This window comes from Anopheles arabiensis, chromosome 2 (assembly GCF_016920715.1).
Source record: "Anopheles arabiensis isolate DONGOLA chromosome 2, AaraD3, whole genome shotgun sequence".
In the NCBI taxonomy this organism is placed as follows: Eukaryota; Metazoa; Arthropoda; class Insecta; order Diptera; family Culicidae; genus Anopheles; species Anopheles arabiensis.
Genome location: NC_053517.1, coordinates 46,060,969 through 46,076,626, shown reverse-complemented (window position 1 = coordinate 46,076,626; position 15,658 = coordinate 46,060,969). Strand labels below are relative to the sequence as shown.

The following is a 15,658-nucleotide window of genomic DNA, read 5'->3' as shown; positions in this document are numbered from 1 at the left end:
ACCTTGCCCATCATTGAACAGCTGTCAAATTCATGCGCCCGGTTAAGCAGCCAGCCGGTTCATCCGCCCACCAATTGATCCACTCCTGATAACAGCCGCTCTACTGTACCTATATATCCTTTATTTATAGCACACATGGCTATTTGATTGCTAGAACGATAAAACTGGAACGTTTTGTAGGGGGCGCAATTTAGAATGCTGACGCTATTTTGAGAGAGTTGAAGTTATAATGCTAACTTGATATTGACTAGGATTATCTTTTTTTGCAGACATTGGAATGAAATGGAACAAACATTGTCCAATAAAAACATTCATGTAAAATATGGGTCATAGGACCCCTACAATGTGCCCGCTGTGGGAATTGTCACATTTGACAGCTGTCATGGTGGGTCAAAACGAAGGAGACCACCAACTCTGCACAAGTTGCCGGGGCGAATGGTAACCGAACCCGAAAGTTTCTATCGATTGTCATTTCACAGCCACCCGAAAAACGAGGTGTATCCACGCACGAGACCATCGCTCCGGAACGAGAAACCGGGAATAGGGAAAGTTTTTGTGTATAACTTGTGCTAAAAGTATCATCTCAAAACAGCGGTAAGTCTAGAAAAAGTGCGTAACAAGCATGTTTTAAAAGGTTTACTCAAGTGCATCGAAGACGCGTTTGTTTTAGGTTAGGTTTTTATGCACACCGCTTGTCGCGTGTTGGGTACGGTGTGTCTGTGGTAGTTCTCGTGTTTTCCAGAACATTTCATCATCCTCGCAGTGTGCCGGCTCGTTGCGGTGCACTGGATGCGAATTACTATTTTTGTGAAATAATGAAAGTGACGGGCAATGGGAGGCCACATTCCTTTCGTACCTGTACATGTTGATGCTTAATTTTATGGTGAAATTGTAGAGTTTTCATTCATACTCCGGTAAGCAATCCCGGACTGACGACCCCTCATGTGCTTGCGTAATTACGTAACTCTCATCCATTGCTTCCCATGCCGAATGCGTGTGGTAATGGACCGATGCAGTACACGTCGCTTCACTTAGCTTTTGGTTATCAATGATTTGATGTTGAAGTAGTAACAATATGGAGGAATTGGTTGCTGGATTCCTCGGTCAGATGCTTGCTTTCTAATATTTCCTTTTGTCTTATTCTGCAATCGCCTTTCCCCATCGTACACACGCTCCTGACAGAACCGGCAAAGCCAAAGTCACTATTGGTCGTACATTCGCACCTGCTGCGGTCCCTTCTTACGCACATGGTGTACGCCGGTTGCTAGGGTCAACTACGTACGCCCTTCTTTGCCATGGAAACGAAAGTATCCGATCAGCGCAAGCTGACGGAAATCTTACTGGAAACAGAGCGCGTTGCCGACCGAATTTTGGCCTACAAGCAAGAGCTGGTGGAGCTGGACAAACGGCGGCAGGATACGCGCGAGGCGCTCCGGCTGATCGAGAAGCACATTCCCGAGACGCAGCAGCGCGTTTGGATAACGATCGGTTCGATGCTCATGAAACGCGACCGCCACACCGCGGTTGAGCTGTTGCGCAAGGATCAGCAAACGACGGAGGCGGAGATCGAACGGATACGCATGGAGCAGAAGCTGCTGGTTGCAAAGCAGCGCGATCTCGAGCACGATCAGCCGTTGCGCGGGTTCAATTTGAAACCACTAAGCAATGCGGAAATTGCTGGCATTCGGTCGAATTTGCCTGGTTTTTGAGGACGAAGTGTAGGGATGTGGGTCGTTTTTACACTGTACACTGTATTAGAAGTTAAGGCGGGATAGGGCGATGTCGATCGCGCTCTCTTTCTGTTTCGTGTATCTCATAAGTTTATTTACTTAATAAAATCACATAAATATAGCAATCTTACCGTTTTTCTAAATTGTTTCTTAATCTTCACTCCATTCCAGAAATGTTCCGTTTGCCAACAGTGTTGCGTGTTGCTGCCGCCCGACAGGTCGCTGCCAGCCGTGGCTACGCTAAGGATGTGCGCTTTGGGCCTGAAGTACGTGCCCTAATGCTGCAGGGTGTCGATGTGCTAGCAGATGCCGTTGCCGTCACGATGGGACCAAAGGTGGGTTATAGAAGAAGGTTCTTGTTGTGTGGGGTAGCAAGTGCGATAAGACATTGTTGCGCTGCTGATAAGGGTGCGTCCTCATTCCTTCGATCATTTATGTTAACGCGCGCTTTCTGTCTCTCGCGCCCATTCTTAATCTCGTAGGGACGTAACGTCATCCTGGAACAAAGCTGGGGCTCGCCCAAAATCACCAAGGACGGTGTAACGGTGGCGAAGGGCATCGAGCTGAAGTGCAAGTTCCAGAACATTGGCGCCAAGCTGGTGCAGGATGTGGCGAACAACACGAACGAGGAGGCCGGTGACGGTACCACGACCGCTACCGTGCTGGCCCGCGCCATCGCCAAGGAGGGCTTCGAGAAGATCTCGAAGGGTGCCAACCCGGTCGAGATCCGGCGCGGTGTGATGCTGGCCGTCGACACGGTGAAGGAGCACCTGAAGACGCTGTCGCGCAAGGTGAACACGCCCGAGGAGATTGCCCAGGTGGCAACGATTTCCGCGAACGGTGACCGCGCGATCGGCGATCTGATCAGCGAGGCAATGAAGCGCGTCGGCAAGGAGGGCGTGATTACGGTGAAGGACGGCAAGACGCTGAACGACGAGCTGGAGGTGATCGAGGGCATGAAGTTCGACCGGGGCTACATCTCGCCGTACTTCATCAACTCGAGCAAGGGCGCCAAGGTCGAGTTCCAGGACGCGCTCGTGCTGTTCTCGGAGAAGAAGATCTCTACGGTGCAGTCGATCATTCCCGCGCTGGAGATGGCGAACCAGCAGCGCAAGCCGCTGGTCATCATTGCGGAGGACGTGGACGGCGAGGCGCTCAGCACGCTGGTGGTGAACCGGCTGAAGATTGGCCTGCAGGTGGCCGCGGTAAAGGCGCCCGGCTTCGGCGACAACCGCAAGTCGACGCTGTCCGATATGGCCATCAGCACCGGCGGCATCGTGTTTGGCGATGATGCGAATCTGGTCAAGCTAGAGGATGTGCAGCTGTCCGATCTCGGCCAGGTGGGCGAGATCACGATCACCAAGGACGATTGTCTGCTGCTGAAGGGACGCGGCAAGCAGGAAGACGTGAACCGCCGGGCGGACCAGATTCGGGACCAGATCGCGGAAACGACGTCCGAGTACGAGAAGGAAAAGCTGCAGGAGCGTCTCGCACGCCTGTCGTCCGGTGTGGCCGTGCTGAAGGTCGGTGGTTCTAGCGAGGTGGAGGTGAACGAAAAGAAGGACCGCGTGAACGATGCTCTGTGCGCAACCCGAGCCGCCGTCGAGGAAGGCATCGTGCCCGGAGGTGGTACCGCGCTCATCCGCTGCGCACCGGCTCTGGCCAACCTGAAGGGAGCGAACGAGGACCAGAACACGGGCATCGAGATTGTGCGCCGTGCGCTGCGAATGCCGTGCACACAGATCGCCAAGAATGCCGGTGTCGATGGGTCGGTGGTGGTGGCGAAGGTGGAGGAGCTGAAGGGCGACTTCGGATACGATGCGCTCAACAACGAGTATGTGAACATGATCGAGAAGGGCATCATCGATCCGACCAAGGTCGTCCGGACGGCGCTGTCCGATGCGTCCGGCGTTGCGTCGCTGCTCACCACGGCCGAAGCGGTCGTGACGGAGATCCCGAAGGAGGAACCGGCCGGCCCGATGGGTGGTATGGGAGGAATGGGCGGTATGGGAGGCATGGGAGGCATGGGCGGTATGATGTAAGATAGCTCCTCAGATCCAAACCTATCCTTACTGTAGAAAGAGAGAGAGAGAGAGTGAGAGAGGGAGAGTGTGAAGCTGTAAAGGTAAGAGACCGCGTTTCGATTCATCGATGAAAGTCCTAGCAAGCTAACACCTGAATCGGAACGGTCGGCCGTCTTTCTTTGAACACCTTCGCAGTTTAAAGTTCAGTTGAATGCATTTATTGTTTACAAAACGACAAATCATCCCTTCTTTCCGCTGTGTGTAACAGCTCCACCCGCCATGTCATGCTTCGAGCGTGGATTCGTTGTAACGCCAGAATGTATGTTTCCAGCCGATTGGCGATATTCTCAACACGCTCGAACATCTCTGTACGCGTCGCGAAGGTGTTAACAGTTCAGGTAGGGGTTAAGCAATGCGTATAGGTTTTGTTTTAAATTAAAACACACTTGCGCGTCTCGTCACGGACGCGCATCACCCTACCGATAAACCGAGAGGGAGAAAGAGGGAGTAATATCATCCGGGTTTCGGGCTGTATTTAGAGCGAGCGAAACGTAGTTGAACAATATTTAGAAACTTAATGTCATAGTTTATTTGGCTAGGTGGCAGTAAGAGAAGGGAATTCCGGTAGAGTTTATTCCTCACTGCGATAGGAAAAGGATAGTTTAAGCAAAAGCAGGATTTACCCCGAGCCAGTAGTACGCACGTGGGATGCATTTTGTCCTGTACACACAACCACAAGGATCGACGACAGCAGTACGCGATCAGTTTTTAGTCTGTAAGAGAGTACGCTATATCTTTACCCTTGAACCACCCAACGGAGTTATTGGAGGCGAGATGCGAGGAATAGCCAAGTATAGTTTGGAGTTGAGTGCGAATTGTAGTAATAGACACACCATTATTGTAGTTTGTAGACGTTTCTGTTTAGTTTTTCTCGTTTATTCTGTTCTTTTCAAGAAGAACGCTTTGTTCCATTGGCTGGGGAGAGGGACAGTCTTTGAATTAAACTCTGGAAAGCCATGCACAACAGTGTTGACATTAAGCATTTCTCCTTTTTGGTTTAATTTTGCGGGCTAAGGACAATAAGATGATGAAACTATTGTACCGCTTTCGATCACATCCCATGGCATGCCGTGTGTTCCTATCAGCTTCCCAAGAAAAAGGAATAAATTAAAGCTCAGTGATTAACGAACAACCAAAACCAGATTTATTAAGATGCGCACATCTCAGTTATCACATTTCGATAGGTTTGTTAAGGATATGTTTGAGGGAAAAAGACATTTTAAGTGAACCGCTATGAAGGATAGTTCTTATTTGTCGATCAAAGTAAGCTAACCGCAGTCAGTCTCCTGTTGTTAAAGGATAGTTCATTAGGGCTCGTTGAAATCATCATGCGAGCAGTGAAAAGGTAGTCTCTCACACTTTCTCATCAAGGCCAAGGTCTAGTGCAAGGGGAAGGGGGGAATTAATGATTTCGATAGATGTAATTATTTGTTTCGAAAGTTAAAACCAATCTCCCCTACTATCACTTAACTATGGTCGATGTATGATGCCAACAAACCTTGGATGAATGTGATCGTTTTCCGAGTGAAGTTTACTAAAACTGGTGAAATACACGGATGATTACCATTTTCTTAACAAAAGCGAACAAACGGTGCGTTAAGTATGTTCTATAATATACTAAATGGTAGTGTGGGTTTCAAATGTTTCAATTGTTTAACTAGCCGAACATTCAGGAAGAAGGATAGAGGAGCAGCGTTTTTTCGTGGTCATTTTCAAACTGAAATTGGTACAATTGATGCGATGTTTTTAAGCCGTATCTGAATTTTATTTTGACAGTTGGGTTGTCTCAGCGGAAAACCTCGCAAAACGTTTCCCAACCAACGAGTTAGAAGCGTTACGTTCATTAGCGCTTCAGCGTGAAAACATGCTCTCCATGGCCGCTGCCAGGCACGCCGCAAACACTTACCGTAAAGGGCCTATTACATTACAGGAATAATTCCGGAATTTATCTGTCGTTGACTCCATTTGATTTTGATTTGATTTGAAAAATCCGCTTCGCTAATGTAAACACGCTCGGAATTACGGAACGGAATTTTATGTGGAATATATCTTTCTATTTAAAACAATTTTTTTAGCCGAAGAAGTTTACAAAGACACTTTCGGAACTGCTTTATGTGTTTCCTTCCAAAAAAACACTGTTTTACACCTTGACAGTGGAATTCTCCTTCCTGATAGAATCTACGTTGGTCAAGACCAATTCATTTTTCCTGACGAGGTAAAAGCTGTCAAACGCCGTTTGATCTACCAATTCCATTCCAAATTTCCCAGTGTGATAGGGCCTTTACGACGGAATACAGGTTAAATGTAACGCTTTGTAACGCTCCTTTTTTCGGTAGACCGAAAAACGGGAAAGTATACCTAAATCTGGTTCTTATTGCTTAAAAAAGCTTTTATAGGACATTTAAAATATATGTCCAATCTAAAAGATATGCATGATTTTGAAAACAAACAACTGGCGTCATTTATCCATGCTAACTGACCGTTATTGGACACGCCACTGTGCATTGACGTTTTGTCACTTGGGTAGCAGAAAACCTGCGCCTGTGTGGGTGCGAACCTGTATCTCTGCGTTCGCCGATGATGATGATGATGGCTGTTTCTGCTCCGTACACCACCGTTGTCCAAGAAAGCACAGAAGGCTGTGACGGAATGAACGTCGCACATTGAGGGACCGTTCCCATTCGTTTCTTTCGTAGCTACGGTGCAGTGAAAAGCCGTGTTTGCCAAGCTTGTACGGTGTGAATGTGAATAAGGTGTGTAAGAGCAGCATACATTTGCGCAACTCTAGTTTAATTTCGTGTGAAGTTTGCTAGAAGGCACGACGTGTGAAAATCCGCTTCCAAGAGAAGGAATGTGTGTGGCCTATAATCATCATTGGCCATCGTTGTCCAAGTTGCATACGGACGGTGGAGTCTTTTGCTCTGTTCGGAATCGGAAGATGAAGCTGCTAAGAAGATAGCGGTGTGTGGTTGGTGTGTTTTTGCACGGGCGAGGAAGAAGGATTCCAGCAGCAATAGCAGCTTCTTGTTCTCCATTGTTTCCTTCGCGCACACACACACACACTTCATCCCCCGCCCACACACTCGCACACACCTCTTATCCTGTTGATTCGCGAGGAATGCGTTCGTGGTCAAACGCCGTTCCCGTGTGTGCGTGCCTGTGTGTGTGTTTTGCGTAGCGTGGTGTGCGTGCGGTCGTGCTCGCACAGTCGCGGGTGTGTGTGTTGGTATGTCCGTTTTCTTAAGAGACGACAGCAGCCAGCGCCAGCAGAATCCGCGTTGGAATCCGATCTTCATCTACGAGTCGCGCGCGCGTGTGTGTGTGTGCGCCTGATGTTGGAGTTTGTAGTGGGAAGTAGGACGGTGCTGCGGGGAAGAGTGGACAGTCGCATAAAATCAGTTAATGTCTATGAAATGGTGGTCTGGTGGTTGCCGTAGAAGAACAGCAGGTGTGGGGGAGGTGGACAGCGATAAAAGTGTATTGTGCGTGTGTGTGGCGACATCAACATCGAGGGGGAGGGCAGTGACAGTGACACCCCCTCCCCTCGTGTGTGTGTGTGTAAGCTAATGGTGGTGATCCACCAGCGAATCTATAGGGCAAGGAAACACATGCAGTGATGGGGGATTGTGCGAGATGAAGAAGATGATGACTGGTAGCCGCACTAGCACACATCTTGCGAGGAAAAGGAACGCACTACAATTTAGAGAGTAGGAATACCACCCCCCCCACCCCCTCCCCCACACGTTCCCCATTACAAACGCTTGATGTTGCGTGTGTGTGAATGTGTGAATGCGCGCGTGAGGTGTTTTTGCCTATCCCTAAAGTGTGAGCGTGTGTGGGGCTTGTTGTCTCACTAACAAAAAGAAAGAAAGAAAAAAAAAAAGGTTCAGTCGAGGGCGATGCCGCCGTGTCACACATTTGCACTGGCCGGAACTGTGTCGCCAGTTTTCGATTGGTGAAGCACACAAAACGTCTTCCCGGCTAAGGCGGTGGAAATGGCTGAATCGTATCGACGCCCAGACCCGCTTGAAAGTGGCAGTACGCTGGAAAAGGGGACGGAAAAGTGCCATCAAAGTAGCAGGTGCGCGTTTTCTCACGCTCGCCAACTGCGGAGAGAGTGTATGTGCGTGTGTGAGCGAGATCCGTCAAAGTGATGTGTGAGACGTCACCGTTTTCCACTCCCGCCCCAAAATTATAAACGAATCCAGCGAAAAAAGGGAATAATTTCAACACACTTAAGATCAGCGATGGACCATCGGATTGTTACAAAGCCCCTCCGCTCCCCCGGGAGTTAAATACAAGTTGGGGGTTTAAAGTGTTGGCCGATTGAAGGGTCACTGTCGCTAAGACGCTAGACGGCACATCATGGTTTTCTTTTTTTTTTGGGGGGGAAGAGCTTCTTCGTGCCCCAAAAGAAGGTGCCGTCCTGGTTGGTAATATGCAGTAACACGCATCAACAGTTTTCCAATGGGTGTGCGAACAGTGGAAATGGTTAGGAGAGAGTGTGAGCTGCTGCCCTCTGCTGCTGCTCCCCCTTTTTCCCGGCACGGCACACTGTGTTACGCGGCTGGGTGTGTGGCAGTGTGTTTGTGTGTGTTTGTGTGCGTTTTGTTAGAGGGAAACGATGCAAAGATTGTGTGTGCTTGCGCGTATGTATGTGTGCGGTGCGTGTTTGGAAAGCGAGTGAGCGAGTGTGGCGATGAACCGAGTGAGGAGGAACTGTCTCACTGTCTCACGTGAGGAGAACCCGTTGTGATTTGTGTATTGTTTTTTTTTTACGTGTGTGTTCGACTTGACAACATTGCAACGGAAACAATAGAACATATTACGAATGTAGATGATCGTATTGGGCGTGGGTGTGTGCGTGTGTGTGTACTTTTCGTTTTGTTGTCAAAATGTGACCGAACGTTTAAATTCATGCAGATTCATTTACGCGCGGCACGCTATTTACTGAACTGAACGAACGAAGGGAGTGTCCCCGGTGTCTGTCAATGGTAAGTCTCTGTTTTGTTGAAGGTGCTTAGTTTTTGTTTATTCGTGTAGTCACAGACATTTCATACTTAACAAACTGTTCATGTTAGGAAATTGAAGAAAAAGAGTATAAAGCTGTGTCATCCCCACTAGCAACTAGCTTTCAGCTTTAAGCGTTGTTGTCTCGCCAGCGCGTGAGGGAGTTTCAAGCGTGAGTCGTATCGAATGCGTACCACATACCAGCACTCTCATCTCTTTATGCGTGATATCGACGTGATGATGGGACCTGCTGCGTCTAACATTTCTAAACAAAGTGGTGGTAAAAGTGAATTTGATCCCGCACGGAGTGCTCTTTCGATTGAACACAGCAGTCTTCAGGTCGCGCACAGCTTCTTTCACCTTCATTTTTCCCATACGCAAACTGAAGCCTACACATACATACACACAAACATATATCATGCACACGGCATGGATGCGCCACATTGCTGTACACGAGCTCTCACTCGTCATCTCGTCAGCTCATTCTCCTGTCTCTCATTCTCGCTCAGCCTTGCGTGAGGGACGGTGAGGAACTATTCTCAGCATCATCACTCAGCTTTCCTCACTCACTGCCGGAGAAGCACGGTTGGTACTCACTGGGCACACGCAATGCGCTCGGCAACGATGATTCAAAGTATTTCTAAATCATCTGTTGGTAGCGAGTTGTAAATGCATGAAACACACCTAAAAGCACACACACACACACACAAACAGGCGTTGTCCAAGCACCCGCGTGTGTGTGTCTATGGAGTTTTATTGACCCAAGAATATCCTTTACCGGAGTCGCCATTACGGCCGGATGTTTGCATTTGATGCTAAAATAGTAAACCATTTTATCAATCTATGTTTATCAATCAGATTGAACTTCTTTTCGCATTTCTCTCTCTCTTTCTCTTCTCACTCTTCTATACCACTCTCTCTCTCTCTCTCTCTCTCTCTCTCTCTCTCTCTCTCTCTCTCTCTCAAGGGGCAGTGTGCTTGTTGGCGTGGGCGTACACATTTACATGCGCATCATTCATCCTGTGGCAAGCAACCACCACCACCACCCACCGAACGTGTCGCGCTTTTCTGTGGTGGTGGTAGTGATTTTTGCTCGTCAATAGAAAGGATATCGCAGGCGGAATAGTGTGATGATGAAAGCTTATAAAAAGGAACAGTCGTCTCAGTGAAGGTCATCCCTGTGCGATGATCTACCTACCACCCTCTCATTATGATTCACTATATTTTGCACCGTGTTTGTTGTTTGATTGTGATTTTCGGACCCTTTGCGATGTACCGTACCAACATTACGCTGCTTTAGGGAATTGAGTGAAAACATTCTGCTGCCTGAGCTTCTGATCTGAAAAATAACAATTTTCTTGTTGGCGGCGTAGTTGGCGGCGCTGTTGTATTTATTGCTGTTGTTGTTGTTTTTGTTGTTCCACTACACTCTGTTACCACTACTTCTACTGGTTTCTAATGAGCCAAAGAAGGTTGATACTGTTGAGAGGGTTTGGGTGGTTGGTTGCGCTTCATTTCATTCACCAGCGTTTCAAGCGTGCTCTCTTTCTACCACCACCCCCCCTTCCCCCCATCTTGTCTCATGTTTCTGCCACTTTGTTGTTGTTGTTCTTTTTTTGTTGTTGTTACTGCTCCAATAAATTCGCTGGCCACTCTACACACCAGCGCCCCCCCCCCACCTTCTCCCCCGCGAGGGAAACTGTTTGGAAGAAAATGGTGCCGGTTAACGGACATACACACACACATACACACCACAGCTCCGATCTCGTTGTTGTTGTTGCAGTAGATGTGTGGTAGTGATGTGTTTCTTTACTTTTTTCTCTCTAAAAATTTACCATCTTCCGAATGGGGAAGCAAGGTTGAGGCTGTTAAGCGAATGGTTTTAGGGTTGCAAATTGCGGTGCTTCTGTTAACTCTCCTTCCGCTCGCCGCCAACGATGCGAGACGAATAATCTTTTGGCATTCGCGCGAGAGATGCCTTTTAACCTTTGGCGGCTCTCTGATTGGCTCTACTCTTATGTCGTGGAATTGTGTGTGTGTGTGTGTGCATTGTTTGATACTTTCAAGCCTGCATCCACCGTCCTGGCCGTATCATGACATCACCGAGGAAATGCTGGCTGTTTGTATGTGACCTCATAAAGTCCTATATACGTTATCTCTTGTTTCTTATTAGTGTACGTAGCGAGGGAGACCTTACAAGGTCGCGATTTATTTTTCATTGTGAACATTGGACATTGGTCATATGTGTTTTGTGCCCCCTTGCTGCTTCTACGGATACACATTTCGAAGGGGCAATTTACTATCGGTTAGCGTTGAATCATTAGTGCCTCTACCACTTATACATACACACACAGGCACACGTTTGACAGCGAGAGAAGTAGTAGCACAAACAATAAACAACCAACATGCAACGTCCATCGTCCAGCGAATGCAGCCGTCAGTTTGCTGTCAAAATAATCTCCATCCGTTCGTCCAACTGTAGGTTAGATGCTGAATCGCGGAGAGGGTGGGAAGTGCATTGGGTGCATTCAGTGCGATCTGTTGGCATTATGGGCCAGTAAGGAGGGAATGCAAGTTGGAAGGAAGGAAGAGGGTAAATTAAACAATTTCATTTCGTTACACCGTTCAACAACAAAACAAATTCGTTACAACGTTTAACAGAAAAAGAGTTACGGGATGTTTGAATCACGGTGAAAAAAACCGTTGCAATTTACATTAGACTGTTAGTCAATTTCAGTTATTTTTTTCAAAATGTTTAAATAATGTATGTGATATTGTATTATCTCATGCAGTATTCTTCTTCTTCTATATGGCATAACAACCGATGTCGGTGTCAAGGACTGCAGTACGTGCATTTATTTCAATGACGTATTGATTTATTCGTAGTACGATAGTCAGTCCTACTATGGAGTCACGGTCCGTTTGGGGCTTGATCCCATGACAAGCATGTTTTGAGTCGTACGAGTTGACTATTGTACCACGAGACTGGCCGGTCTTACGTAGTATATTAGCCAATAAATACAGAATAAGATCTTTTTTAAGTAGGTCAAACATGTACGTACGCAAAGAACATCACTAGGAGCATGGTGTTTTAGTTACATTATATTAATGTTGGAACTGCTTTCAGCTGTATGTTAAACAGAAAGATAAACCCGTGGAATACTTCCATTGCATTGCACTGTAGGGGCAGTACAAAGGACCACACATCAAGCCCCTGCTGCAGCGGCACAGCATCGAACGTTGCAAATGAGTAACCGTTTGTCGTGTTCATCTTGACGCTTATTAGTTCCGACCCCCGAACGACAAAGACTGTTCGTTGACGATCAAATGTGCGTGTATGTATGCAGTATTCTACATCTTGCACATCTTGCTTTCCTTCTTTTTTGGAGAAACGCCCCGACAAGATCCACAATGCAATGCTTTCCTTCACATATGCGTTTGGTCCGTTCTGTGCCAGGGGCTTGGAAGACTTCAGCGCGTTAAATTTGAAGTGCAGTTCCCAGAAAGGCAGACATGTCTGGGCTACCGGTTTTTGTTTGTGTAGCAAAAATATAAGTTGAAAAAAACAAACACGTGTTCCACTGTTTCTCACTGACTAATCGGAACGCTGAATGTACAGAATGTGCTGTGAGTGTGTGTTTCTATACACCACTCCAGGCCTCTGGAATGAATGGCGTTCAATGTTGCCCTAAACAAGCATGCTCAAACGTTTGTACGAGTTTATATAGCGCAAGTTTCGGCAAAAAACCAATGTCAATAATTGAGAACTAGGCAAAGATACATCGACGAGACACTGTGTCAGTTCTAATATTCCATTTCAATCACACATCTGATCAAAAATAATAGTATCTGAGGATTGCTTCCTATTAACATGCTGCAGGAAAAACCGAACGAGTGTTACACCTAGCTGGTTCTGCATTTGAAGTGCAATGAATACGTCTAATTATGCCAAACCTTTCTATGCTATTCGTGATGTATTGGATGAACTAAACGTACAACATTCTGATTGGCAAGATAGATGATGTGCACACACTCTGTTGCATACCGTTGAAAAACCTTGTCGGAATCATAATTTTGCTTTGCTATTCCATGACCTGGACTCAGAAAGACACATTCAATAAAAAAGGTCAATGAAGGGTTACGCGTTACACGTTACACACGAATGAGGTGCTTTTGCTTGTTAGAAAAGCGTAGCAATCTATAAATAATATTCTAATAAGTTTGCACCGTAGCCTGGAACGGGATTAATGAAAATGTTCAAACAGTTGCTATTCCGGGAATGTTCTGTCCTTCAGTGGACTAGTTTTGCCTGCACAGAGTAGTTGTGCTGCTCTGCGGGTAAGTGATAGGTTATATAAAGTATAAATATTAATCGGATTTTTAAATTAATGGCAAATTTATTGGCTCAGATCAGTATTTTGTTTTTCCAAATTCGTATTGTTTCTTACAAAAATCACTGATGGCCGATCGCCTTTGCTACAGGGGGTGTCCCCCTCAAACAAACATATGAGAATGTACCGTTTTGTTTTTCTTCTCTTTCTTATTGCCCTGCTGGGGGAAAAAGATGAAACGTGTTTTATTCTGGCCACCGCCAGCCCTGATGCGAAGTGTTGTTAGTTATTAGCCCGGTTCCGGTAGCTTGTAATTTTGCTCGGTCCCTCGTACCTCCACCACTTGTAGCCGGTCGGCAGCATCAGCTGCAATCGAAGAGTGGCACCCACCTCCACCAGTGGATGGAGCGAAAAAAGGCTATATATTGCAAGTGAAAAATGTTGTATGATTTCCTGCTGCTCCGTACCTACTACTCTCCCCATCCCACCCGCTTTTCTAATGCACTTTCTTCTGCAAACTGGCTGGCAACATAAGGAGAATGCAAAGGAGTGTGTATGTGTGTGCCGAGCATAAGTTAACAGAGCTAGCACACCGTCAGCCGTACCGATCTCGACTTCTTCGTCGACGAAATGATGCGGTGTGGCGGTAAAAACATGGAAAAATAGAGAAAAGGAAACAACACCACAATTAGGAAGTGAAACCCAGTGGTGCAATGCAATGCAATGGGTCGGCGCTTGTCGGTGGCAATTCTGCTGGGATAGGGCAAGGCGAAACCCTTAGAGACGCGCGGCGGAGTGATGGTGTACGGAAGCAGTGAAAACTGACCCGCCACCCGCCGCCCGGTACGAATGGGGTCAGCAGAGCATGGTGTGGGAGAGCACTTGTTACCTTAGCATACAGACTGCATTTTTTTTTATTAACAGCGCACTATCTTTACTATATCATTCCAACCTCCAGCTACTGTAAGAAGCACTTCGCGGACCATAAGTCGTACTTTACGGCCGGCACTCTGTGGCACCAGACGTTTCCTTTTTTATAGATAGCGTGTGTATGGATGTGTGTATGTTTTGCACCATATTTATTCCAGCCCTAACCTAAAGCCACACAGTGTGTTCCGCGGGATGTTTGCTGATGCCGAAAAGAAACGAAACTGCTTATGGAGAGGCGAATGATTTAAAATTAGGTTTTTCTTACTTATCACCCCACCCTCCGCTTTTGACTCCTTTTCGCGCTCCAGTTGGTTTGTTTGGCTGAATCTGCTGTATTGATTAAACGAATTAACCGAAAATAATGTGGAAAATAATAAAATGAGCTTGAAAGTTGGAATGCCCCGAACTACGAGTGCGAGAGCAGAGCGGGGTATGGCACCCGGGACCGGAAAACGGTACTCTTAATGGAGTTTTTTTTAACCATACATACACACACATACGTGTGTAGCACAAGCACAATTTATGAGTGAATTTATTTCACCTCTGGTCATTGCAACCTCCCCTCTGCTGTAGCTCGCCCCCTTCCAGTATCGGGGGGACCTGGCTGGTCGAAAATGGGTTTGATTTATACGGGATACGTCGCCTTGCACATTCGAGCGATGAACATCTTCTAGCTTCTCCTTCTACCCTTCACACACATACTATACTTCTCATTTGGAGCGTTACCTTGGATCTTTCTTTTCCACCGATGGTCTTCCTCATCTTTCGCTAGGCGCGGCCTAAAATGAAGTATCTTTTTCCATCGTCTTCGGTCGAGTGCGAAGAGGACAATCTAAACAAATTGTAACGAATTGTTCAATTGACGCCTAATCGAATCATGCGTGTGTGTGTGTGTGTACGCAGCGCGGCTTTTCTTTAACTTTTCCTTCATCGTTTTTTCTTCGTACGGACAGAGAAAGAAGATCAGCGAGAGCGATTGGATTAGTGATCGTAACGATATTTTTGGTCGATTGCTATTTCAAGGTTTCTGTGTTCGCCTAAACTGTATACCACGATCGTTTATGGGGTTGATTATAAAAAGTATTATTTTTTATTTTAGTTTTCCACGATCCCCAAATGTAGGTCAAAGTGTTTTCTTTTAATTGGCCCTTCCGCGTGCAGCGGTGCATGGGTGAAGATGCGTTTGTAAATTTTATTGGGTTCGAATTGCCCCCCCAAAGGGGCAGCAGCGGGAGCATTATGTTGGCGATAGTGACGATCGAGGTTTAGCCAACGTTGATCCGAGGATGAGAGAAAGTGTTGTGAAGAAGGTAATCTTTTTTTGCCCCGTAAAATAGTGCATGAAAAGAAAGTAAGAAAAGCCGTTTTTCGTGCTGATTGGGTTATTTTAACAACATTTTAATAATTAACAAAATTTCAACTATTAACTTCAAAACGTCTGCCATGAGAGAACAAGCAGGAAATATTTGGATTCTGTAGAAAGAAGATTGCACAAAATTACCCCAATATTGCTCAACCCTTTTTTTTTGGACGACTCATGGGTAACGTCATTGACTTAAACCCACTACACCGG

General features: G+C 46.7%; 3 protein-coding genes across 11 annotated transcripts in view; all 3 read left to right on the top strand.

The window, feature by feature from the left end:
- Positions 1–480: 480 nt before the first annotated feature.
- On the top strand, positions 481–1,855 carry LOC120893878 (p53 and DNA damage-regulated protein 1). Its single transcript, XM_040296060.1, has 2 exons — positions 481–594; positions 1,183–1,855. Exon 2 carries the CDS (start codon positions 1,296–1,298, stop codon positions 1,707–1,709), a length of 414 nt encoding a protein of 137 aa, XP_040151994.1. The 5' UTR covers positions 481–594; positions 1,183–1,295; the 3' UTR covers positions 1,710–1,855.
- On the top strand, positions 481–5,399 carry LOC120893877 (heat shock protein 60A). Its single transcript, XM_040296059.1, has 3 exons — positions 481–594; positions 1,902–2,065; positions 2,213–5,399. Exons 2-3 carry the CDS (start codon positions 1,904–1,906, stop codon positions 3,770–3,772), a joined length of 1,722 nt encoding a protein of 573 aa, XP_040151993.1. The 5' UTR covers positions 481–594; positions 1,902–1,903; the 3' UTR covers positions 3,773–5,399.
- A 1,013-nt stretch (positions 5,400–6,412) lies between these two features.
- Positions 6,413–15,658, top strand: part of LOC120893875 (unconventional myosin-IXa-like) — a 64,514-nt gene continuing 55,268 nt past the window's right edge. For 8 of the 9 annotated variants that reach the window (XM_040296054.1, XM_040296053.1, XM_040296049.1 and 5 more), the window contains exon 1: positions 6,413–6,567. The gene's annotated coding sequence lies outside the window, so the exon portion shown is untranslated. Of the gene's footprint in view, positions 6,568–8,737; positions 8,809–15,658 lie in introns of all 9 variants that reach the window. The other variant, XM_040296047.1, reaches the window with a different exon arrangement.